Source organism: Bos grunniens, chromosome 10, assembly GCF_055505025.1.
Source record: "Bos grunniens cultivar Pamir isolate PY7600 chromosome 10, Bosgru_T2T1.0, whole genome shotgun sequence".
NCBI lineage: Eukaryota > Metazoa > Chordata > Mammalia > Artiodactyla > Bovidae > Bos > Bos grunniens.
Window position 1 is genome coordinate 86745709 of NC_141174.1, and position 23690 is coordinate 86769398.

The 23690-nt window shown below is 48.6% G+C and overlaps 1 protein-coding gene across 6 annotated transcripts in view; it reads right to left on the bottom strand.

The window, feature by feature from the left end:
- Positions 1-23690, bottom strand: part of CORO2B (coronin 2B) — a 147726-nt gene that overhangs the window by 62532 nt on the left and 61504 nt on the right. For 4 of the 6 annotated variants that reach the window (XM_086322810.1, XM_086322813.1, XM_086322809.1 and 1 more), the window contains exon 2: positions 8630-8830. In XM_086322810.1, the coding sequence (XP_086178936.1) occupies positions 8630-8830 (201 nt within the window). Of the gene's footprint in view, positions 1-8629; positions 8831-12712; positions 12798-13403; positions 13647-23690 lie in introns of those variants that run through there. The other 2 variants (XM_086322812.1, XM_086322811.1) reach the window with 2 other exon arrangements.

Below are 23690 nucleotides of genomic sequence, written 5' to 3' on the forward strand. Positions count from 1 at the left end.
CACAGAAAGGTGAAGTGACTCACCTAAGGTCACTCGGCAACTAAGTGGCATGGCAGAGACTCAAGCGAGGTCTGTTTGCTTCTAGAGTCTGATCTCTTGGCCCTGTCCTATGCCGCTCTCTTACTCCAGGGCTCTGCTCTCCTCACTGAGATGCCTGTGGATTTGTGCTGCTTTTTCTGCCCCAGCCCACCTCCACCACCCATCCCTGCAGGGCTGGGGAGACTCAGAGCAACTGTCCAGCCTTGGTTAGACCTCCATCCTTGAATAGCAGAGACAGTAGAAGCAGCAAGAGGAGGCCACATTGACTGGGCTGGGGAGGGGGACAATGCGGCACCCCACCCCAAGATCCAGGGGAAAATGTTCCACCACCAGATTGCCGAGACTGAGCAGACATGAAGGGGGAAAGTGGAGGCCACAGGCTTACACAGGAGATAGGAGTGACCCCTATCTGGAGATCAAATGCAGCATCCCAACCCCAGAATTCAGTTATTTGCATTATACACAGCTAAATCCGAACATAAATGAACCAGGGATTCCAGTTTCTGGAGAATGCAGTTAACGTCCATCATTTTGAACGGCCACCAGGATGAACAGTTAGGATGAACCTGTTCAACAGGGGCTTCCCTGGTGGTTCAGTGGTTAAGAATCTGCCTGCCAATGCAGGAGACACGGGTTCGATCCTTGGTCTGGGAAGCAAGATCCTACATGCCATGGGGCAACTAAGCTTGTGCACCACAGTTACTGAGCCCAAGCTCAAGAGCCCAGGAGCTGCAAGCACTGAACCTATGTGCCACAACTACTGAAGCCCACGTGCCCTAGAGCCCATGCTCCGCAACAAGAGAAGCCACTGTAATGAGAAGTCTCCACACTGAAACTAGAGAGTCGCTGCCACTTGCCACAACTAGAGAAAGCCTGGGCGTAGCAATGAAAATTCAGCACAGCCAAAAATAAAGAAATACATAAATAAAAATAGCTCCCTCCCTGAACCATGGAGTTGGTTCCTCGAGCAAGACATGGGTAGGACTCTCTCAGAGACTTCCAACCCACTGGTCCACCAGTGAGATGCCCCTTGGACATATCAGAGACAAGGCCTGGTGCTACTTGGGTCTCAGTGCCAGGCATGGGGCTGGGTGCCCAGGGCATGCCCCATGACTGAAGGAGTGGTGCTCTCCTGTGTGGTCCTCTGCTCCAGGATGCCTCCCCCCAGCTCTACTTGCTGACCGAGATTGCTGCTTCTGTCCTTCAGAGACAAAGCTTCCCTACCTTCTAGCAAATACCTGTTCTCATGGCTTCCAGAAAAGATGGACACTTGAGGTGTCAGAATATCACAGGAGTTTACAAAGTACCGGCTGAATTAATGTTCCATGTTGAATTAATTCATAATGTTCATTCATTAACTCATAATTCATTAATTCATAATGTTCAATTAATGTCCAACTCCACTTGGAGGTGTGGAGATGTTCAAGTGATGGTAATAATAATACAAGGCACCTCTAGACACATGCCTCTTCCGAGTTCTCTTACAGAGATGGGCCGGCATGTGGCCAGGGGAGCCCTGGTTTTAAATTCTGCCACTCGTGTGCTGTACAAGTCTCCAACGAGTCTCTTGACTTCTCCAAGGCTCTGTTTTGTCCTCTGTAAAATGGGACAAACAACTGTACTTTCATCATGGGGCTGGAGATGAGATTTGAAAAGAGCTGGTATGTGAGACCCCCAAAAGCTCCCCAGAGCTGAGGACTGCTGGGTTGTAAAGAGAACCCAGACCCCTGATGTCCAGGCCAGGTTTCCTTCCTTTCTGCCATGTACCACGTGGGTAGTAGGTAGCTGGCTAATACTTAGCTGTGCCAGGCCCGGCTTCCAGCTTCAGCCTGGATGTGGAGGCGGCAGGTGGGCAGCCCTGGTGGAGTGTGGCAGGAAAGGGGTGGTGTACCTGGGGAGGCCCGAGCGGTTAATCAGGCCTCTGGGCACCGTGCCTGCTCCCTGGAATATTCATAAGGCCCCTCCAGCTGTGCCAGGCAATCAGGGTGCTGATTGCTCCCCCATCTGCAGCTTAACATTCCACTCCAGAGAGGACAGAGCTGGCGGCTGAATGTTAACCAGGGGGAAAACCGGCCTTCACAACAGCCGCCTGAACACGAGCCTGGGAAAGACAAATCCACCCCTTTCAGATCTGCCAGCTCAGCCAGAACTTACCCGTCCACCAGCGTCATGGGCAGTGGAAAGAGTTTCAGATTCAGAAATAAGTGGGCTGGATTTCCAGTCTGGTTCTGCAGCCTCAGTTTTCCCAACTGTAAAATGGGGATGGTTCTACCAAACCCCCTAAACTCAACATTCAAAGAACTAAGATCAGGGCATCCAGTCCCATCACTTCATGGCAAATAGATAGGGAAAAAATGGAAACAGTGACAGACTTTATTTTTTTGGGCTCCAAAATCACTGCAGATGGTGACTGCAGCCATGAAATTAATAGATGCTTTCTCCTTGTAAGAAAAGCTATGACAAACCTAGATAGTGTATTAAAAAGCAGAGGCATTACTTTGCCGACAAAGGTCTGTCTAGTCAAAGTTACGGTTTTTCCAGTAGTCATGTGTGGATGTGAGGGTTGGACAATAAAGAAAGCTGAGCGCTGAAGAATTGATGCTTTTGAACTGTGGTGTTGGAGAAGACTCTTGAGAGTCCCTTGGACAGCAAGGAGATCAAATCAGTCAATCCTAAAGGAAATCAGTCCTGAATATTCATTGCAAGCACTGATGCTGAAGCTGAACCTTCAGTACTTTGGCCACTTGATATGAAGAGCTGACTCACTGGAAAAGACCTTGATGCTGGGAAAGACTGAGGGCAGGAGGAGATGGGGGAGACAGAGGGTGTTATGGTTAGATAGTCATCACTGACTCTACTGATATGAGTTTGAGCAAACTCCAGGAGATAGTGAAGGACAGGGAAGCCTGGAGTGCTGCAGTCCATGGGGTCTAAAAGAGTTGGACACGACTGAGCCACTGAACAACAACCACCGTCTAACCCCCAAGAGGGTTGATTAAGACAGTTTGTTGGACTGGAGTGCTAGACAAAGGCAAGCCATCATTGTTACTGTTGCTGGCATACTCCCACCCCTGGGGGAAAGCTTGTCATCACAAATATTGAGGTCTCAGCAAGCTGGCTTGGGGGGAAACTGAGGAAGGAAGAGAAGCTTCTGGAAGAGTCGGCCTCAGGCTTGGCCTCAGGGCAGATGCCAATCTTGTTAGTCTCATCTGGCCCAAACCTCTCAGAGAAGCAAGAAAGGAATGGGAAGGGCATTTGACAGTAGATGGCCAAAAACCCAGAAAAGAACTACAAAAGCAGACAGCGGCTTTCTGCGTGCTCAGGAAAATAGTCTGGAGCCACGCAGGGCAGGGACAAGAGTGTGCCCCTGTGCGTTCACAGCGCATGAGTAACGTCCAAGCAGCGACTAGACCTCGCCAAGAAACGGCCGGAACCTTGCCTGTGTTTCTGTTGAATAATACAGGAAACTGTTTTCAGAGAGAGTTCTATCTAAACCAAGAAAATTAAAAACTGGAGCTAAAATAATAGAATCTTCTTCCTAGAAAACTGACCAATGAGGAACAGTTCATCTCTCCTACTGGCAGATCAGGAGCGGGTTCTGAACTGGGCATTCTTGTTATTGCTGTTTGTTAGCCCTTGTCCTCCCTACTCCCCCAGGACCAGCCAGCCCACAGCGGTGGGCTCTGCCCTGACCACAGGGGCAGGAGACTGAAAGCTTTGACCCAGGGGAAGGCAGGCCCCTCTCTGGGCTCAGGACTCTGTTCCATAGAGTCTCAGACATCAGGGTCCTGCCTCAGACTAAACCAACTGCTCAGCCCTAGGATCTGCCTTGCCCCTACCCTTCAGCGCCTCATCCTCACTCAGGGTACTTCCTGCTAGCCTGCACTACAGCCAGCTCAGAAGCACGTGTTACTTTGGGGGAAAACGTCAACAAAATACGTAAAGGGAGGGCTGACCTGAGTCCCTACTCTGGGCTGTTTGTCTTCTGAAACCTCAGGGCTCCCTCTTTACATCAACCAATTGTTTTTATTTCTTTTTTCCCCCTAAAGTATGAAACATTGTGCTCATCTAAGATAAATTTAGAAGACATAGTTAAGGAATAAGAAAAAAAATGAAAGAGCACTCGTGACGCCAATACTCAGAAATAACCACTTTTAAACCCGTAGGTGTATATAGAAAGAGAAGTCGCTCAGTTGTTTCCAACTCTTTGCAACCTCATGGACTGTAGCCCGCCAGGCTCCTCTGTCCATGGGATACTCCAGTATTCTTGCCTGGAGTATGGGCAAGATCTTGCCTGGGATCTTCCCGACCCAGGAATTGAACCCAGATCTCCCGCATTGCAGGCAGGCTCTTTACCGTCTGAGCCACCAGAGAAGCTTAAAAAAGTGAAAGTAGCTCAGTTGTGTCCAACTCTTTGCAACCTCATGTAGCCCGCCAGGCTCCTCTGTCCATGGAATTCTTCAGCCATTCTGGAGAGGATAGCCATTCTCTTCTTCAGGGGATCTTCCCAACCTGGAGATCGAACCCAGGTCTCCGCATTTTGATTGGATTCTTTACCATCTGAGCCACCAGAGAAGCTCATATATTTTCCCAGTCTTTTCCAAAAAGGTAGATTGCTACATAGATATCATTTAATGGGATTAATTAGATTTTACCTTTTTTTTTCCAGCTAGCAGTAGGTGATAAAATTTTCTTATTAAATATTCTACTGCATTGGTGGTTCTTGAAGTGTGGTCTGGGGACCCCTGGGGATCCCTAAGACTTTTTCAGGGAGTCTGTTGGGTTAAAACTATTTTCATAATAATAGGAGACATTATTTGCCTTTTCACTATTGTTCTCTCAGGTAAGTATACAGTGAAGTTTTCCAGAGTCGTATGATGTTTGATATCTCAGCAGGCTGAATGTAGAAGCAGATATGCAAATTCAGCCACCTTTTATTAAGCCAGAGTAATTTAAAGAGATTTGCAAAAATGTAGAACAATGTAATTCTCAATTTTTTTAAATATAATAATTTTTCATAAAATAGTTTTCTGTGAGGATGTGAAATGGGTTTATTATTAGGCAAATAAATACATATTTTTGATTTTCCTACATTTTTATTTTGAATATGCTAAATTTTTTTTTTTATTTTATTTATATGCTCATCATTTATCTTTGGCTGTACTGGGTCTTCACTGCTGCGGGCTTTCTCTAGTTTCGGTGAGCAGGGGCTACTCTCTACCTGCGGTGTGCAGGCTTCTCACTGCTGCAGCTTCTCTTGTGACGGAGCACGGGCTCTGGGTATTCGGGCTTCAGTCGCTGCGGCGCATGGGTCCAGTAGCTGCAGCTCACAGGCTCTAAGGCCCAGGCTCAATATTTGTGGCACACGGGCTTAGTCACTCTGAGGCATGTGGGATCTTCCTGGACCAGGGATCGAGCCCATGTCTCCTGCATTGGCAGGTGGATTTTTTATCATCAGGGAAGCCCCCCGAATATGCTAAATATTAATGGGTATATGGCTATGTAAGCAAAAGCTCTTTGGGGTCCTCAATAATGTTTAAGAGCATAAGGTGATTCTGAGGCTAAACACGTGAGAACAAGTCCTCTACGTCAGCACCTTTGGTGACTGTGTGGCGCCCCTGTGTGTGGATGGCCCCGAATTTGCTCGTCCATTTCTTTATTGATGGATCTGCAGGTTGCTTCCAATCTTCACTGTTATAAAAGTGCCACAGAAATCCTTGAGTACCTGGGACTTCTCTGGCAGTCCAGTGGTTAAGACTGTGCTTCTATAGCAGGGGCAGGGGTTCGATCCCTGGTGGGAGAACTCAGATCTCACACACGACATGCCATGTGCAGTGTGGCCCCAAACCCCACTACCACCCACGGAAAGCAGGTGGCAACCCACTCAAGTACTCTTGCTCCCATAGACAGATGTAGCCTGGCAGGCTACAGTCCACTAAACAAACAAACAAAAAAAACCAAAAACCCCCAACACCACCCCGCTTCAAAAAGCAGATCGAGTACCTATATAGAGTGAGAACTTCCTGAAATGAAAGAAAACAAGAGAAACCAACTGGAAGACTGAGCCATCTCTATTAGTCTATTATTAAATTAAACAAAATGTATCACAGGATATGAACAAATAAGGTTGAAAGACCATGTACACTGAACATACATGCATGTGTACAGATACATATGTTTCCAAAGACAGAAACTTATGCTTTATAAAGAACTCTTTTCCCCTTTGCTGTCCATGAAGTATTTACAGAAGCTGACCATATTCTAGAGCAGAGTTACAGACAACATGAAAGTCTTTGGTACCATTACAAAAATGGAGAGGAGTTTAGAAACTTCAAAGCAATTTGAGAGAGAAATTTCATTTCTCTAGAAAATAATTTTAAAAAATGATGCGTGCAAAAAAAATGAGTACAAAAATGCCGTAAACTTTAAAAAATATATATGCTTGAGAGTATTTCTGTAGAATACATTCTAGAAGTGGAATCACTGGGCCAATGGACACATCTTTAAATGTTACTAGATATTGCCAAGTTACCTCTGTTTACACCTCACCAAGAGTAAGATGTTAGATCATCAAATACTCAGAGCATATTTGAGTGCCTGCCCTCACATCTTTGGCAACACCAAAGATTATGACTCTTTTAAATCTTTTTCTACTTAGTAGGCTAAAAGATATATTCTATCTTCTATAAATTGCTTATTCATAGCCTTTGCCCATTTTCTATTGGGTCCTCTTATTGATTTTTCTTAACTCTTTATATATATGTGTGTGTGTATATATATATATATATATATATATATATATATATATCTCTCCTGGACATGCAACTTTTGTCTGTTATATATTGCAAATATTGTACTCAATTATGTTGCCTGCCTTTTAATTTTGCTTACATGTCTCACTAGAGTACAAAAATTACCTTTAAAATATTATTATAAATTTATTCTAATCTACTAATCATTTCCTTTATGGTTTTATGGATTCTTAACTAGCTTAGGAAGCCTTTCCCTGTCTTATGATTTTAAAAATACTCTCCATTTCCCTGTAATACCCTTGCAGCTTTTCTCTTTCTTTTTCAATGTTTAGATTTTCAATCCATCTGGAATTAATTTTTGTTTTGTTATGGTGTGAGGCATTGACTGTTGACCTTTGCAAACCATGTAGTGGAGTATGGCAGGGTGTCAGCAATGGACTTGAGCCCCAGTAAGAACCAGCCCATGTGTGTCTAGCGACCTGCAAGCCTGCCTACTGCAGCTGGAGGTGAGCTGGTCCCTGTGTGGACAAATATCTGAGCCCATCTGGCTCAGGAGGGGAGACAAGCTACATTTCAGAATCCTTCCTAATGGGATAGAGCTGCTGTGAGCATCTGCAAAGTCGACAGGGAGAGTGATAACACTTCCAAGAAAGTACCAGAACATCTTTATCTGGTTGTTTGGTTCTCAAAGAGCTTTCTGCCCATCACCCTCTCAATGCCAACATCACTATGGAAGTGGAAGGGGATTTAAGGGGTCCAATTTACCGTTACAGGAAAATAAGGTACAGAGAGGTTAAGTGACACGCCCAAGGTCACACTCCTGGTGAGCGACAGAGACCAACCAGCACCTAGATGTCCTGCCCCCAAGCCCACAGCTCCTCAGCCAGCTCCGTGAGCCAGGCTCCGTGTCACTGTCACTGTGGCTTCCCTCTTCCATGGAAGGGAGGGTCTGGCCTAAGGCATTCCCAAATCTGAGCCCCCACCACTGTGGGCAGGTGAGACTGGAAAAACCCATCCTCCACCACCAGCTGACAGAGGCTTTACGGTCCCAAGGATTCCTTGGGCACGGTACCTCCTTCTCTCCCCAAGCGTTTGGCGGAGGATGGGAGAGGAGATGAGTCAGGCCGGGGAGGGAGAGCTCAGCCATAAACAAGCGGGACTGACAGCAAGCGCTTTCCCTCAGGCACGAGGCACGTGACCTCCCACGGGCCTCCGGGGACTTCGCCTGAATGGCAGAGCTTCAAAATTTCATGATTTAGGCTGTGCAGATTGAATTTGCTAGATTCATGAAGGCGGCCACAGAAGAGAAGAAGCTTTTAGAGCGGAGGTGGGGGATGAGAGAGAAGGTAAATTATTCCTAGTCCCTCAGTGAAGAGCTTGAAATGTTATTTTTAATGGGTGTGTCATTTTTGCAGATCCCTGCCCGATGTGGCTATGCTGGATCTTTAGCCTCTCCAGCTCCAGAACTAAAGGACACTCAGGAAAGACAATCGTAGAGCCAGATCTAGCCTGGAGATCAGATGATCCAATCTCTCAGGATCAGTGGAAAGCCCAGGAACCTCAAAGCAAGTGACTTGTCCAAGTTGGGGGTTCTGGGAACAGATCTCAGTCCGCCTAGAAACGTGTCCTTTCCTGGATGTTCCTCAGGTCCCCCAGCTGCACCTGTTCTGGTGATTCTTGGGGATAACTTTGGGGAATGTGCAGCCACTGGACACATGATGAAAAAGTAAAAGGTGGGGGGCAGGGAGATATAGGGCAACAGGCCCAAGAATGACCAAGCAGGGTTTCTCTCTGTCCTGGGGCAGCAGCCAGGCCTAAGGAGGTGTGGGGGAGCCTACCTGTTCCAGGGGGATGACGAGGAAGGAGCCACCCCCCGCGCTCTCGGTGACGATGGCCAGGAAGCGGGCGTTGACGGCACAGAAGTGGTTATCATGCACATTCTTGGTGATGGGGATGCCGTCAAAGCAGTGCTCCCGGTTGGCCACCTTCCCATAGACGTTCCGGAACTTGGAGCTGCGGTACTGCGGACGCCAGGACATCTGTAAGAGGCCAAGAGAGACACGGGTCAGGCCAGACTGTCCCTGAGGAGCTGAGCTGGGCACGGGCGGGAGGGAAGCGGCTCTCGAGAATTTAGGAGGTGAGGAAAGCCCGGTGCCTGCCCTCGGGAGGCAAAGGGAAGGGACCTCCAAGAACCAGACACCTGGCCCTGTGCAGGACTTACTCTTTCAATAAATTCCCGCAAGAGCAAAGACTGGCACGAGGGCACTCACCCATTTCTTCGTTCAGTATACCCGCCCACACCACCTTTCAGAAAGGATGGGGGAGCCTTTCACTTCCAAGGGATGTGCCATGTGATAGAGCCGACCATCCATCCAAAACATGTCTGGGCTGCTTCTCGCGTGTCAGAAATTGTGCTTAATTTAGTACGGGACGTGCAGACAGAGGAGGCTGGGTGTTCGCAGAGACACAGAACACTTCTGATGATGAAGGGTGGGGGAGGAAGATGGCCCCACTATGTGCCACAAGGCAAATAACCCCCCTTGATTGTCTCTAGGGCTCCTAACCCACAAGTACACCCCAGAAATCTCAGTCCTATACATCATCATCAGGCCCAGAGAGGTTAAGTGACTTATCCAAAGCCACACAGCTATTGAGTAGAGGGCCATGGACACAAGTCTCCTGACTAGAAATCTGAGACTCTGCTATGCCAGATTACTCTTTGGAGCAAGGTTTCTCCATGTGTGACCCACAGGTCACTTGTATTAAAAATTTTCTGGGATGGGGGAGGTTTCTAAGCCTCCCATATCATTTGTTAGAAATGCTGATTCCTGGGTCCCAATCCAAACCTACTGAATCCAATATATTGGGAATGGGGCCCAGACACAGGTATTTTGATCCAGCTTTCCTGCCCCAGTGAGACAGAAGTGCACTGAAGTTTGAGAGCCCTTGTTCTAGAGAATGGAATGGCACCCCTCCTCACCCTTCCTGTCCACCATCCACGAGACAGAGCCCGACTGACCAACCAGCTGGCCCCTACTGCATGCATGTCCCGTGCCAGGCACTGCAGAGAACACAGATGCGCACGGACGGATGCGCAGGTGAAGGACAGGATGGGCAGCCTGACCGCGGAGTTCAGTTTTGCTGTAGGATGGCGCCTCCTATGGGAAACCCTACAAATGGGCACCATGGCAGGTGGAGCCCAAGTGGGTGCTCTCCTGGCAGACAGGCATCCAAGCTCAAAGTACCCAGCTGGGGTCTGGCATTCAGTAGGAGCTCAATAAGTGTTTTATAAATGTGAACATGCGGGCTTCTCTGGTGGCTCAGTGGTAAAGAATCCGCCTGCCAATGCAGGAGACATGGGTTCGATCCCTAGTCCAGGAAGATCGCACATACTGCAGAGCAACTAACCCAGGGAGCCGCAGCTACTGAAGTCTGCACACTCTAGAGCCCGTGCCCAGCAACAGGAGACGCCACTGCAGTGAGAAGCCCGTACGCCACAATGAAGAGGAGGCCCTACTCGCCACAACTGGAGAAAAGCCTGCACAGCAACAAAGACCCAGCACAGCCAAAAATAAATGTTTAAAATTGTAAAAAAAAAAAAAAAAGTGAACATGTTTCTGAACTGGCTCTGCCATTATCTGCCATCATCCACCCCCTTCTCTTCCTGTCCAGTCTCCCGATATGCCTTGAGTCTCCCAACCCATCTCAGGACAGAAATTTCTTCAGATGAAATTCCCAAGGGGATGGAAGGCAAAAGGAAAGAACCGCCACAGAATCAGGAAACCAACCCTGGGAATTTGCCTGAAAACAGAACTTTGCATTGGATTTAAATAAAGCCAGGAGCTCAGACACAAAGGCCTCTTTATTGAAGGAAGAAGTTCAGATCCAATGAGGAGAATCCCAGGGATTCTTCAGGCAAAGCCTCTTCCTGCCAGCTCTCTGTCCTCTACTCCCTCAGGCCACTGCCCTCCTCTCCACTCCTCCCCACCTCCCAGCCTCTGCCTACACTGTACCCCTTCCCACCTGCCTTCTCTTCTCTCTGCTGAGTTCTGCCCACGACTGTTCATGACAAAGTCCTGCTGGGAGCCAAGCACACTTCCTTGCTATGTGATCTTAGGCAAGCCCCTTGACCTGATCCTCAACAGGATTACATCAGTGATGCCCTGATTGCAGTCCCAGGTGGTCACTCATGTTCCTTTACATGAGATGAAGTTTTTAATTTTACTAGCCAGGTGTTTATTTTTATTTATTTATTTTTTACAGATGTTTTTAATGTGGGCCACTTTTTTTAAAAAGTTTTTTTTTTATTGAATTTGTTATAATATTGCTTTTGTTTTATGTTTTGTTTTTTTTGGCTTCGAGGCATCTTAGCTCCCCAACCTGGGATCGAACCCATACCCTCTGCATTGGAAGGCAAAGGCTTAACCACTGGACTGCTGGGGAAGTCCATCATGTGTTTATTTTAATTTGTATTAGAAAAAACATGTAACTTATATGCCAAATCCGTGATTTCACAGATATTAGTGCTAAGAAAGCTAAGTTTAAAAATAATGAATTAATTCAAAGAAAAATACAGTATGAAAAATATAGTATGGGTGGTACATGGCCCTGGCAGAAATTTTGTCTGATATTGAGTACTGGCAATCACTCTGTCTCTTTCAGGTAGAACATTCTAGATTCCATAGTCCTCCCAAAGAGAAAGGAGCCTGCTCATTCCAATCTCCTGTTCCTTGTAGGCACAGATCTGGTCTGGAAGGCCTTTGCCCTTTTCTCTGCCCTGTCCAACCTTCAAGGCCTGACTTGAATCTCACTTTCAAAAGTCCAGCAGAGAGAACCTCTGTTGGGATTAGCCCCAGCCTGCATCCAGGGAAAAGCAGAGAGCATCTTGCAGCAAGCCTGGCACTGCTTCTCCCCCATCAGTTGGTAGACTGGGGCTGATCTCTCCGCAGGACCTTCGGAAGGATTAGGGGAAGGAGGCCAGGGGGCCCTTATCACTGGACCTGTACCTTCACCGCGCATGAAGCCACAGTGAGCATGCCTGACCGAGTGCTGGACTGGGAGTCTGCATTTCTGGATTTTCACTCCCCATTCTAACTCCTACTAGCCTCGGAAAAACAATTTGCCTCCTTGAGATGTTCTAAAACAAGAACCATAGTTTCTGACTTTATGTGGTTAGTTTAAGACTCAAAATGAGATATGTAGATACAAGATCCCATCCAAGATAAGATCGCACCACCGCTCCTGTAGGCCCAGTCGACTGAGAGGAGTCTGGAAAGCATCAGACACAAACCCTGAGTTCAAATATCTTAGGAGCCTTTGGAGGAGATGAAACCAACGCTTGAAAAGTAGTGAGAGGCCAGGGAAGCAGAGGGCACTGGGGTCGGCTTCCTGGACGTGGGGGCATCTGCCAGCGTGGGACACTGAGAGAGCCCAAGGCACTGTCCACAGTCCCTCGGGAGGTGGGAGTTACGACGTCCTTGTGGTATGGAATGGGAAACAGACCCAGCCCAGGTCGGCCAGTAAACACGCACAGGATCCACTGGGACCTGTTCTGACTCTGCAGACCTGATTATGTTTTTTCCAACTTCTTATCATAAAATACTTCAGAAAACAAAAATAGTTGAAAGTATGGTCCAGGAATCACCCACCACCTAGGTTCATACACATTAGCATTTTGTCACAATCCCTTTCTCTCTGTGTGCCTGTCTTTCTTCCTTCCTTTTTTTTTTCCAGTTTTGTGGAATTAGTTGAAACGAAGCTGCCAGCATCATGACTCCTGTCCCCTTATTACATCAGCCTGCATTTCCTACAAAGGAGGACAGTTTCCTACATGAGCATATCATCATTACCATATCTAAGAAAATTAACAATTCCTCAATACCATCTAACACCCAGCCAATATTCAAAATTCTTCAAAATACCTTTTACAGGGACTTCCCCAGTAGTCCAGTGGTTAAGAGTCCATGCTTGCACTGCAGGAGGCAAGAGTTTGACCCCTGGTCAGGAAACTAAGATCCCACATGCCATGCTGTATGGCCTAAAAAACCAAAGAAATTCCTTTTACAGCTATTCCATATTTTGAACCAGGATTGGGAACTGTGTTGTTCCTATGTATTTCATTTGGTTGTGATCTCTCTTTTGCCTCCTTTAAATCTAGAACACTCCCATTACTTTTTTTTTTTTTTAATTTAAAGTGACACTGACTTTTTAAACACACCAAGTCAGTTGTCTCAGAAAACGTCCTCGTGAGGGACGTCCCCGGTGGTCCAGTGGTTTGGACTTCACCTTTTAGCACAGGAATGAGGGTTTCATCTCTGGGCAAGAAGATCCCAGATGCCTTGGGGCTAAAAAACCAAACTATAAAACAGAAGCAATGTTGCAACAAATTCAACAAAGACTTTAAAACACAGAAGAAGAAGAAAATGTCCTAGTGATTTGTCTCATGTTGCTTTGTGGTCTCTTCAAAGCCATTCTTGGATTCCCTATAAAGCTGAGGAGTCAAACATAAAGCTTTGATACAATTCACATTAAAGATGCCCCTGTTATTAATCTCTGGCTTGGGTGAGGGTGAGCATATAGAGGAAGGGACAGAGGGAACTTGAGGGCACGCACCTGGCTGAGCTGGTGGCAGTGAGGGCGGCTGGCTAGTGCCAAGCTGTTCTGGAGGGTAGTGAACAGACAGCTGGAGGACCTGGGAGGCCGAATCAGGCACTGGCAGACACTGCGGGCCAAAGCGGAGCATCTGGAGGCCCCAGAGGTCTGACCGCTCCACCCGCGCTCACCAAGGGGCTGACTTCATTCTGAGGTCAGATGCAGGGGTGTGCAGGCAGGCAACAGCAAAGCCTCCTCCCGCTGCTGCAGAGAGAGGAGGCCATGCTGAGGCTGGCACTGAAGGAGACATCCAGACCTCAAAGGGAAATCAGTGTGGCAGCTAAGAGGTCCCCTGAAAATCTAGCCCTTTGCCCTTTGCCCCTAACCCTGAAGCTCAGCCCAGATCCTGGTGGATTCCCCAAAGCTAGTTCCAGTGAGGGCAGGGCACACACACTCTCTCTGAATCTTCCAGGAGCAATTAGCACAAGACTGAGATACACTGGAGCTCCCTAAGAGGAAGGATTTTCTTAATGGTGAGAGCTGCCTAAAATGAAAAAAGAAGGTATCATGACAGGTAATTAGCCTCCCATCTCTGGGAGGATCCAAGGTTCAGGTAGATGACCTCTGATTAAGGGCAACGTGGAAGGGAGATGGGACTAGATGGCCTTCCAGCACCCCCCAAATAGACCTTGTGTTGCACCAGAGAGGAGGGCTGGGGTCAGAGAGTCCCAGGTCAGAGGCCACCCTGGCCAGTGACATTCCTTCTCTGTAACACAGGGATTCCAATGTCTCCCAGCTGGGTTGCTGTGACACAGAATGACAACGGTTTTCGTGGCATTTGGCATCTCCCCCAGGCCTCCTCACATTGCTGATTAGTGCAGAGTCACTTATGTTAAGGTATGAATATTTTCTCTCTCCCAGTACTAGACTGCAGGTTATGTGATCATCCTAGTCCTTCTGGGCCCTGCAGAGCCCCTCCCCACCCAGGCCTGGCCCTGGACTCCTGCTTAGCAGGAGTCTTCTGGTCACCCTGTTGAATGATCTCTTGGTTCGGTGGGAGGGCAAGGGCCAAGTGCAGGCACACTTGCCCGGTTCCTTGGATGCAATGGGATGAACCTCACTCCAGGGCTGTGACTTCAATTTATTGAGATTTTGAATTTTCAGCTCATACCCCCAACTCCTGGCCACAGGATGAGGGGCCTGGTCCTTATGCTCAGCCCGTGAGGGCTCTGGGCCCCAGCCCTTCTTTGTGGTGTCTGTCCTTTTTGTCACACAGCCCTATCTCCTCTGGGCTTCTCGTCACCAGGATGCCAAGGTCTCTTGAACTCAGTACAGCGCTCAAGACGGGGCTTAACGAGTCTCTTGCCATGGACAGCACAGTATCAGCAAGGCGACCAGTTCCATGACCCTCCCCAGACACCACCTCCACATCTCCTCATTTGCCCCCAGGTACAGCTGTCCAGGGGGCAGAGCTGGACGGGTACTACAATCCCATTGAAAGTATCTGGTGCATATGTGACTAATTCAAGGCGCAGGGAGGTTAAGAGGCTATCCCAAAGTCATAAGCTGTGAAAGCCACAGAGCCGGGCCCTCTCTCCAGAACTTCTGACTCTTATAAAGACATGAGTGACCTCAGGTCCTGGTTCCATCACTTAATGGCAAAATCCTTCTGGTCAAGTTTCTAAACTGACCTAAACCTCTGCTTCTGTAGCCGTAAGACAGAAACAGCTATGTTATTTGCCCAGTAAGTTATAATAAGAATTAAATGAGATAATTGGATAGAGTGCTTGAGGTAAAAAAGGAACTTCTGACAGTTTACTGTTCTTTCCGAGGTAATACCCACCTTCTCCTTTTTTGGCCTCTCCACCCAAGCTATTAATTACTCCTCCCTGCATTTTTCATACAATGCAGGGCATTATATAAAAATGTAAAGAAACTGTAGGGGGCAGAGTTTGGGGCAATGCCCCAAAGGTTTCTATCTTGGCTGTTATTTGTTAGCTGTGTGACTTCAGACTAGTTACTCAACCTCTCTGAGCATCAGTTTCTTTATCTGCAAAGTGCAAATAATATCATCCAAATCACTGAATGCAATGATGTGACCAAATGCTAAGTGCCTGGCAAGGTGTCTGGCATGGAGTGGGGTGACGCTTATCACACGCTAGTTCTACCCTCTCCCTTCTCCTGAAAGGGAGAGACTCTGACCTTAATTAAGTGTTCACTTGGGGAGGCCAGGCTCTGGCAGGAGAAGGAGGGGGCTGGGCTGGGCCCAGGGTCAGGAGGAGGGAGGGAAAAGCTCTGGCCTCCAGATGTGCATGGTTGCCGGGCCTGCTCCCTGGTGGCCTCTCCCTGGGCCCAGGGCCATCCTGGTCTCCCTCTGAGAGGGGAGGGCCCGGAAGGAGGAAGTATTCATTTTGCAGCTGAACGGTTCTTATAGCCTCTTAAGAAATAGAGGCAGGCTTTTTTCTCCTCTGAGATAATTGTTATGAACACTCCACATGGAGACAAACTGTATCCTGTCCTCCAATCCCCAAAATGATGCATTTTGGCCAGTGGGTGCACTTTCTAGATGACGATGGCTAAAATTCAGTCCTTTAACTGGAACACACAAAAAAATACATGGAGGTAGTTTTTGTTCTCATCTCTAACTAGGGTGGGGTGGGGAGCTCATGGCTACATCCTCAGGGAGAGTTGTCAGCCGGGGAGCACAGGAGGCCTCAGGATCTGCCCTGGTGGCCACTGGATACTTGTTCCCATGGGGCAGCCCATCAGGACCTGTGGGAGAGCCACTCTCTATCCCTGTGCCATCAGAGAAAGGATGATATTTTCAGTCTTCTCTGGGTCATCACCCATGTGACCCGGAGTAAGGCACCTTCCTTCTCCAGGCTCGCTGTCCGTTTCAATGAAATGTGGATATCAGCCACACCTACATATTGAAATCCCTATCAGGATGGAACACCAGGGACAGAGGCTTTGCAGAAGGTACGCCACTCTAATCAACGACAGACATGATCATCAATATCTCTGCTGAATTCTCCCACAATATTCTGGGTTCACAAGCCATCGCTGGTCAGCTGGTCCTCCTCCATCTCTGAGCCAGCTTTGCTTTCCAGAGCCCAGGACTGGACACATGGGAGGAACACAGCCCATGTTCTCAGACTGGAGGGAGCAGAAGTGGATCATCCCAGGCCTTGAGAAGCTTGTCAGGTCAGGTAGGAATTACTGGTGGACTCTTCTCTTCCATTTTCTCCTCTGTGAAATGAAAAGCTAGGATCTTTTTTAAGCAGAAGAACACTTTCTCTAAATAAAATATGACTCAGAACTCCAAAATTTAAAATGGGCAAAGCTGGAACTGTTTGCATCCAAATCTATCAGGAAACTGGGAGCACCTTCCAGCAATGGTCCTGGGACTCCACCGTGGAACCCAATTTGAGAACCTCTGGTGTGAGGGAAGCGGCCAGAAACCCGCATTTCAGCTGGCTTGGCCACTAACCTACTAGGGACCCTCTAGTAGATCCCTGCTTCTTCCTCTACAGGAGATGGCCCCCCTCCCAGCTCTGGCATTTAATAGTCTTACTGGGTTCTCGCTGGCTTCCAGGTCTTCTGAAAAGATCTTGAAACCACTCAAGAAATTTCTAGTATGAAGAAGCTGGAACACAAGTGTTCTCGCTTAAATGCTTTCTTTCTGAATCTGCTCAGTATGAGCCTCCAGGGATCCAGGAGTCCCTCAAGGGTCTGCTTCTGGATTCTCTGCACCCCACAGCACAGGCAATCTCAGCAGGGGTGCAGGACAGCGAAGGCTGACCCACTGCCATACGGAACAGCACAGATTACAGATCATTCCCATCACTGCAAACAGTTCCATTGCACGGCGCTAGGAGAATATCAATTAGCTCACAAAAGTCACATCCTAGAAGAAGAGACTCCAACAGAACCTCCACACCAGGGAGTTCCGGCTGGGGGGCACAGGGACCACAGAAGGCCAGGATCTGGAGCCACCGCACTGACTTTCTCTCCATCCCTAGCAAATTCGGAATTCTTAGGTTCCAGGCCAACTCTCAGAGCCTCTTGGGCAAACCCCTCAATCTTCTCAACCATGAAAAGAGGCTTCCTCCCCTGTCATGCTCCACCCTGCCTGCCTCACACCATCAGGGAGCAGATCAAAGTCAAGCGGGAATGAACTCGGTTGGGATGGCGCCTTCTCCACAGACTACAGATGGGAGATTCAGATCAAACATCCACGGATGCTGCACTCTGCCCATCACCCAACACAAGTCCAGCCAGATATGGAGTCTATTCTGGGAGCAGGCTTCTGCCCCGAATCCCAGCAGCCTTTCCTGATCTGCTGAGCAGGACTGGTGGACACGTGAACAGAAGGCTGCCAGTCTCCTCTGCGCCAAGCTCTTCAGGAGAGCTTCCCATCTCCCCTGAGATGACTCCTGAGCTGGGAAGTTGCCAGATTCTGAAGTCCCCAGATTCTGTCCTGGGCTCCCCTTTTTCTAGCTCATCAGACTAATAACAATAGCTTACGTTTATTAAGGGTGGACTGTGACCCAAACATTTTACAATCATTACATCCCATAATCCTTATAATAACCCCAAGGTATAGATACAATTATTATCTCTATTTACAGATGCAACTAAGTTTGTCCAAGGTCACTTAAGTGGAGGAACTGAGATCTGAACTCAGACCTGACACAAGGGTCTCTTGTTCATTGTTCAGTCCCTAAGTCGTGTCTGACTCTCTGCAACCCCATGGACTACAGCACACCACGCTTCCCTGTCCTCCACTACTTCCCAGAGTTTGCTCAAACTCATGTCCATTGAGTCAGTGATGCCATCCAACCATCTCACCCTCTGTCACTCGATTCTCCTCTTGCCCTCAATCCTTCCCAGCATCAGGATCTTTTCCAATGAGTCAGCTGTTCACATCAGGTGGTCCAAGTATTGGAGCTTCAGCTTCAGCATCAATCCTCCCAATGAATATTCAGGATTGATTTCCTTTAGGATTGACCGGTTTGATCTCCTTGCTGTCCACGGACTCTCAAGTCTTCACCAGCACCACAGTTCTAAAGCATCAGTTCTTTGGTAATCAGCCTTCTTGAGTGACTTTCTTGACTACTTCTCAGTAGTGACATGACTGCTGGAAAAACAATAGCTTTGACTATATAGGCCTTTGTCGGCAAAGTGATGTCTCTGCTTTTTAATACACTGTCTAGGTTTGTCAGAGCTTTTCTTCCAAGGGGCAAGCATCTTTTAATTTCACGGCTGCAGTCACTGTCCATAATAATTTTGGAGCCCAAGAAAATAAAATCTGTCACTGGTCTGGTCTCTTACTTTACGTGTTTGCTCCCCAACCACCTGGATGTTACTGAGAGCAGCAACTGTGTCTTATCCTTCGTCCTCTTTGCTGGGCTTACCTTTATGCTTAATATAGTACTGATGAATGTTTACTAAATATGTGAATGAGTACAGAAACAAGAGGACAGGAAGAAGGAAGAGTGACCCTGTCACTTCCCCTTAAAGCCTCTAAAAGCCCCCAGATCCGAAAACTTGACTATCTCCTTATGGGGATCTGCAGGCTGATTCCAACTTGTAAGATCCAACCTGGGCAGAAAGCAAGGAGAAGGAAGTATCTGCCTCCCTATGAACTCAACTTGTCTTACATGTGGTCCTGACACAAAAAGGCTTTCATAGAACCACAGCCTGCCAGTGCAGAAGAGGACCCTTGGGTCCACTAAAATCTAGCTTCTCATTTCACAGACTGAGGCCCAGAAAGAGGAAGTGACTTGTCCAAGGTCACACAGCAAGGTCACCTGATGACCAATCTACACACTGTAAGCCTACTTGTGGGAAGGTGGGGGGTAAATGGATATTGGGGGGGCATGGTTAAGGGGACGGATATGGCGCTGCCATCTCTCCCCTGCAGGCAGCCCTGGAGGGAGTGTCTGGGGTGGGCAGGCCCCATCCAATGAAGCACCCACCCTCTCCTGGGGTTCTGAGTTCTATATTCCTCTGCTCAGGGAGGGAGCGGGTGGTGGAGCTCAAAGCACAGACCCAACAGATGGTTTCTATTTGCAGCCGCTGCGCCTGGTCTGTGCCAGACTCCTGACCTATTTTGAGGAACTGAGGGCCCCGCTGGCTCAGGGATGGCCTCCCACTCGCACCCCTTAACCCATGATTTGGCAAGAGATCAGATGGGTGGTTCAGGGCCAATGGAGATGGGGAGTGGAGGAGGAAAACTTTTGAAAATGAGGCTGGGGTGGAGGCCTGCAAGCTTGAACTCCAGAGCACGGATCCTCAAAGTGTCACCTGGGGTGTCTGTGGAAATTCAGGTTCCTGGGCCCCCCGGCAGGCCTGCAGGATCGTGCTCTCAGGGAGTGGGCCAGGGACTCTACATTTGAATGAAGCTTCCAGGTGATTCCTGTTTTTGTAGTGTACTGTCTGTGGGCCAACAGCACTGGCATCATGTGGGAGCTGGTTAGAAATGCAGAATCCCAGGCCCCACCCAGGACTGAAGCAGAATCTGCATGCTTCAGAATCACCCTCGCAGGCTTGTTAAAACACAGATCACTGGGCCTCACCTGATTCAGGAAGTCTGGGGGTCTGGGAATATGCACTTCTAACAGGTTGTCTGGTGATAATGAAGCTACTTAAGTCCCTGTGCTGCAGTACAAGGGGCACTGTGCCCTTTGGGCATCTGTAAAATGGACATAATTCATATCTTTTTTTTTTCCCAACGCAGTGTGAGGCACCAATAGAATAATAACATGTGTGAAAGTGTTTTGTGAATACTTTGTGAATTATTATTTTTAAATAGTAAAGACTATGTAAATTATATCAATTTGTACTTCATGAAGTGTTGTAGATGATCTCACTGGCTTTGACAGTCACCCTGACTTACAGCAAGTCAAAGAGCCATGCATTCCTCGAGGGCTTTATTCTGCATCCCAGGATTATCCAGCACAGCACTAGGCAGGCGATAACTGCTCAATAAGGACTGGTGGAATTCAACCCAAGACGGCTGGTTCACTCTCTTTCCAATCTCTACTTCTCACATCCTCTCCTTAGAGGCCCTCTGGTCCCTTGTTAGGTGAGACTTTCATTTTTTTAAAGGTTATTTGATAGTTGGGGCTAAAGGGGGAGCTTTAAGGAGACTCCAGGCCCAGTTGCCCCCCGCCCAGGCTCCTCCCCTGTGAAATGTCCTGACTCTCGGATGAGTTGGGATCCCATGCTGAGAGCACCTGGCCCATCCCCTGGCACCTGGTGGGTGTGTCCTCCAGGCAGAGGTTCTTCGCCAGCAGGATCTGATCACCCAGCTAACTCCAAGCCAGGGCACTGCGGGGCTTGTATGTCTATGCGCAGACCTAGCATGGGCTGATGCTGCTCCCTGTCAACAAAACCTCCTAAAATGATCTGTCAATGTGCTCTTTGGGAAAGGAACAATTGGAGCTGTCCACAGGCGTAACACCATGGGCTTCCCCAGAGCCCTGCAGAGGAGCCCTTCTGCTTGATCCCTGTAAGCAGGAGGCTCTCAGACTGTCTACCTCATAGACCAGGACCATAGCTTCCTGTTGCCTGGAAATGCAGAGAAAGATGGGCTGACAAACAGTCCCTGGGGGAACATGTAATGTGGCCTGGGCCTTCTCCTTCCCAAGAGATCATTTATCTAAACTGCATCCAGAGGGCAGGATCTCTGTCAGTGAATAGAGGAAGCTGGCCCATCTCTCAGTGCCTCAAATGAGAAAGGAAAGGGGCGAACCCTTTACATTCCTCTCAGTCATCTTGGGCATAAGACAGGGCAGTGAGCACACAGCAGGCCACATGCAGAGAGCTTACTTGAGGAGACTCTGCACTGTCCTCCAAGGGATGTGTGTGTGTGTGTGTGTGTGCGCGTGTGCGTGTGTGAGTGTGTGTGTGCGTAAGAGTCACTATTTCCTCTAAGATGCTGGGAACAATTCAAGGGTCAGAGACTGAGGGTCAGAGACTAGAGCAGAAACTTTTTGATTAAATTTCACATTGTTGCTGCTGTTTAATCACTAAGTTATGTCCCATTCTTTGCGACCCCATGGACTATATCCCGACAAGCTCCTTTCTCTATGGCATTTTCCAGGCAGACACTGGAGTGGGTTGCCATTTCCTTCTCCAGAGGATCTTCCTGACCCAGGGATAGAACCCAAGTCTCCTGCATAGGCAGGTGGATTCTTTACTGCTGAGTCAACAGGGAAGTCCAAATTTAACATTATTGAGAAAATAAAGTGGCTTTTGTTTGAAAAAACCCTCTGACCAATGACTGTCTTATGATGTTCTGTGCTAGCATGCTAAGTCGCTTCAGTCATGTCCAACTCTGCGACTCTATGAACTGTATAGCCTGCCAGGCTCCTCTGTCCATGGGGATTCTCCAAGCAAGAATACTGCAGTGGGTTGCCATTTCCTCCTCCAGAGGATCTTCCTGACCCAGGGATCGAACCCTTGTCTCTTATGTCTCCTGCACTGGCAGGCGAATTCTTTACCAGGTATGATGTTCTACCTGTCACCAACCGCCTTACAAAAAGAATCCCGGAGTTAATTTAGGACCCACCAAGGAAGGAAGGCTCCATTTGGATCTTTGGCCAGTTCCCCCAGCACAGCACTTGTTCCCCAAACTCACAAGGGACACAGCTCCTTCTAGGTGGCTCCTGGTGGTCCCAGGGGACCTCCAGCTCAGCTCTAGAGCTCTGCCCAGTAGGAGGGACCCACACTCAGTGGTGACAGCCTGCGGGTTTAAATGTGAGCTCCATGAGGCAATGGCTGGTTACAGAGAGAAGGGCGTGGGGAGGAGGACAGAGAGAAGTGTGAAGAGCACCATTTTTTCTTTCTAAATATGTCACTGTGTTTTACTCCTTAGTACTTTCTAACCTCAACCTTCCCTCTCTTCCTCCTCAGGGCATCCGTTCACCCAGAGGATTAGGATTGTTCAAACAGCAATCTGAACAACTCAGCTTCTAACATCCACTACAGGATCTGCAGCTACACAATAGTCTTAAGCTCCAGACTAGAGAGGTGGTTCTTGACTCCAGTTTCCCTGATAGCCAATGAAGAGAGTCTCCTGGATGACTGGACGGCAGAGTGTCCTGGGCAGACACCAGAAGGCGGGGAAGCCCACTTCTTGCAGAAGGAAAGACAGAGTGAGAAGGAAACAGAGACGACAGGCAGATTCAGATGCATGCCCTGATCTGCCACACGCTGGGCCTGAATTTCAGTGAGGAGGTGGGTGTGTTTTGTAGGTTGAGAGTGGTGCTGACGGCAGAGGCATTTCTCTCCAACTTCGTGACTGGTATTCTAGAAGGAGAGAGACCACTACTCAGGATGGCCCTGGGCCAAATAAGAGGTGGCCTCTCAGAAGACGACCAAGGGGAATGGTCAGACAGAGAGGGCCAGGCATGCACTCTGGAGCCTCTTTCAGCTCTTGGGTGGTGGAGGGAAGCCAGCCAATCAGCCCTGCACACTCCACAGGGAGGACATGGGAGATCCAAGAGCCACAGGCCAGCAGGAGGTTGCCATGGTGGGGGGCAAGCTCACTGAAGCAGAGGCTGTGAGGAAGACAGGCCTGGGGTGAGATGGACAGTGGGCCAAAGGGTGGGGGGGGATGGATGCTGATCTCAGGGCCAAGGGAAAATGAACTACGAGTCTGTCCACTGCAGACTCCAATGCAGATGCCCAAGGAATGCCCTGGGAGGGGACACCAGCCACACCTCAGCAGACAGCAGCCAGGACATGTCTGAGGACTGGCCAGAGGTCTCCCTCCCCCTGACACCCCAGGTCACATAAGCCCTGCTGTCTACATCCCCGGGTGCCATCCTACAAAAGAGTCGGAAGAGGAGGAGCTCTGAACAACGACTCTTGGGAGTCACTCAAGCAGAAGCCAAATTAGCTCAAAGAGGCCGAGTCTTAACATCACAAGACTGTCTAAATTACTGAATCAGACTGGCTCTACTGCACGGAGCTCCACGTATTTCATCACTGTGACCCTTCAAGGTGGGGCTCCTGAATGAGATCAGATCCGCCTTAGAGAAAATAAAGAATCTGTATCTCCTTACACTCTATTATACACAAAATAAACAAGGACCTACTGCATAGCACAGCGGAGAAGGCAATGGCAACCCACTCCAGTACTCTTGCCTGGAAAATTCCATGGACGGAGGAGCCTGGTAGGCTGCAGTCCATGGGGTCCATAGGAGTCGGACACGACTGAGCGACTTCACTTTCACTTTTCACTTTCATTCACTGGAGAAGGAAACGGCAACCCACTCCAGTGTTCTTGCCTGGAGA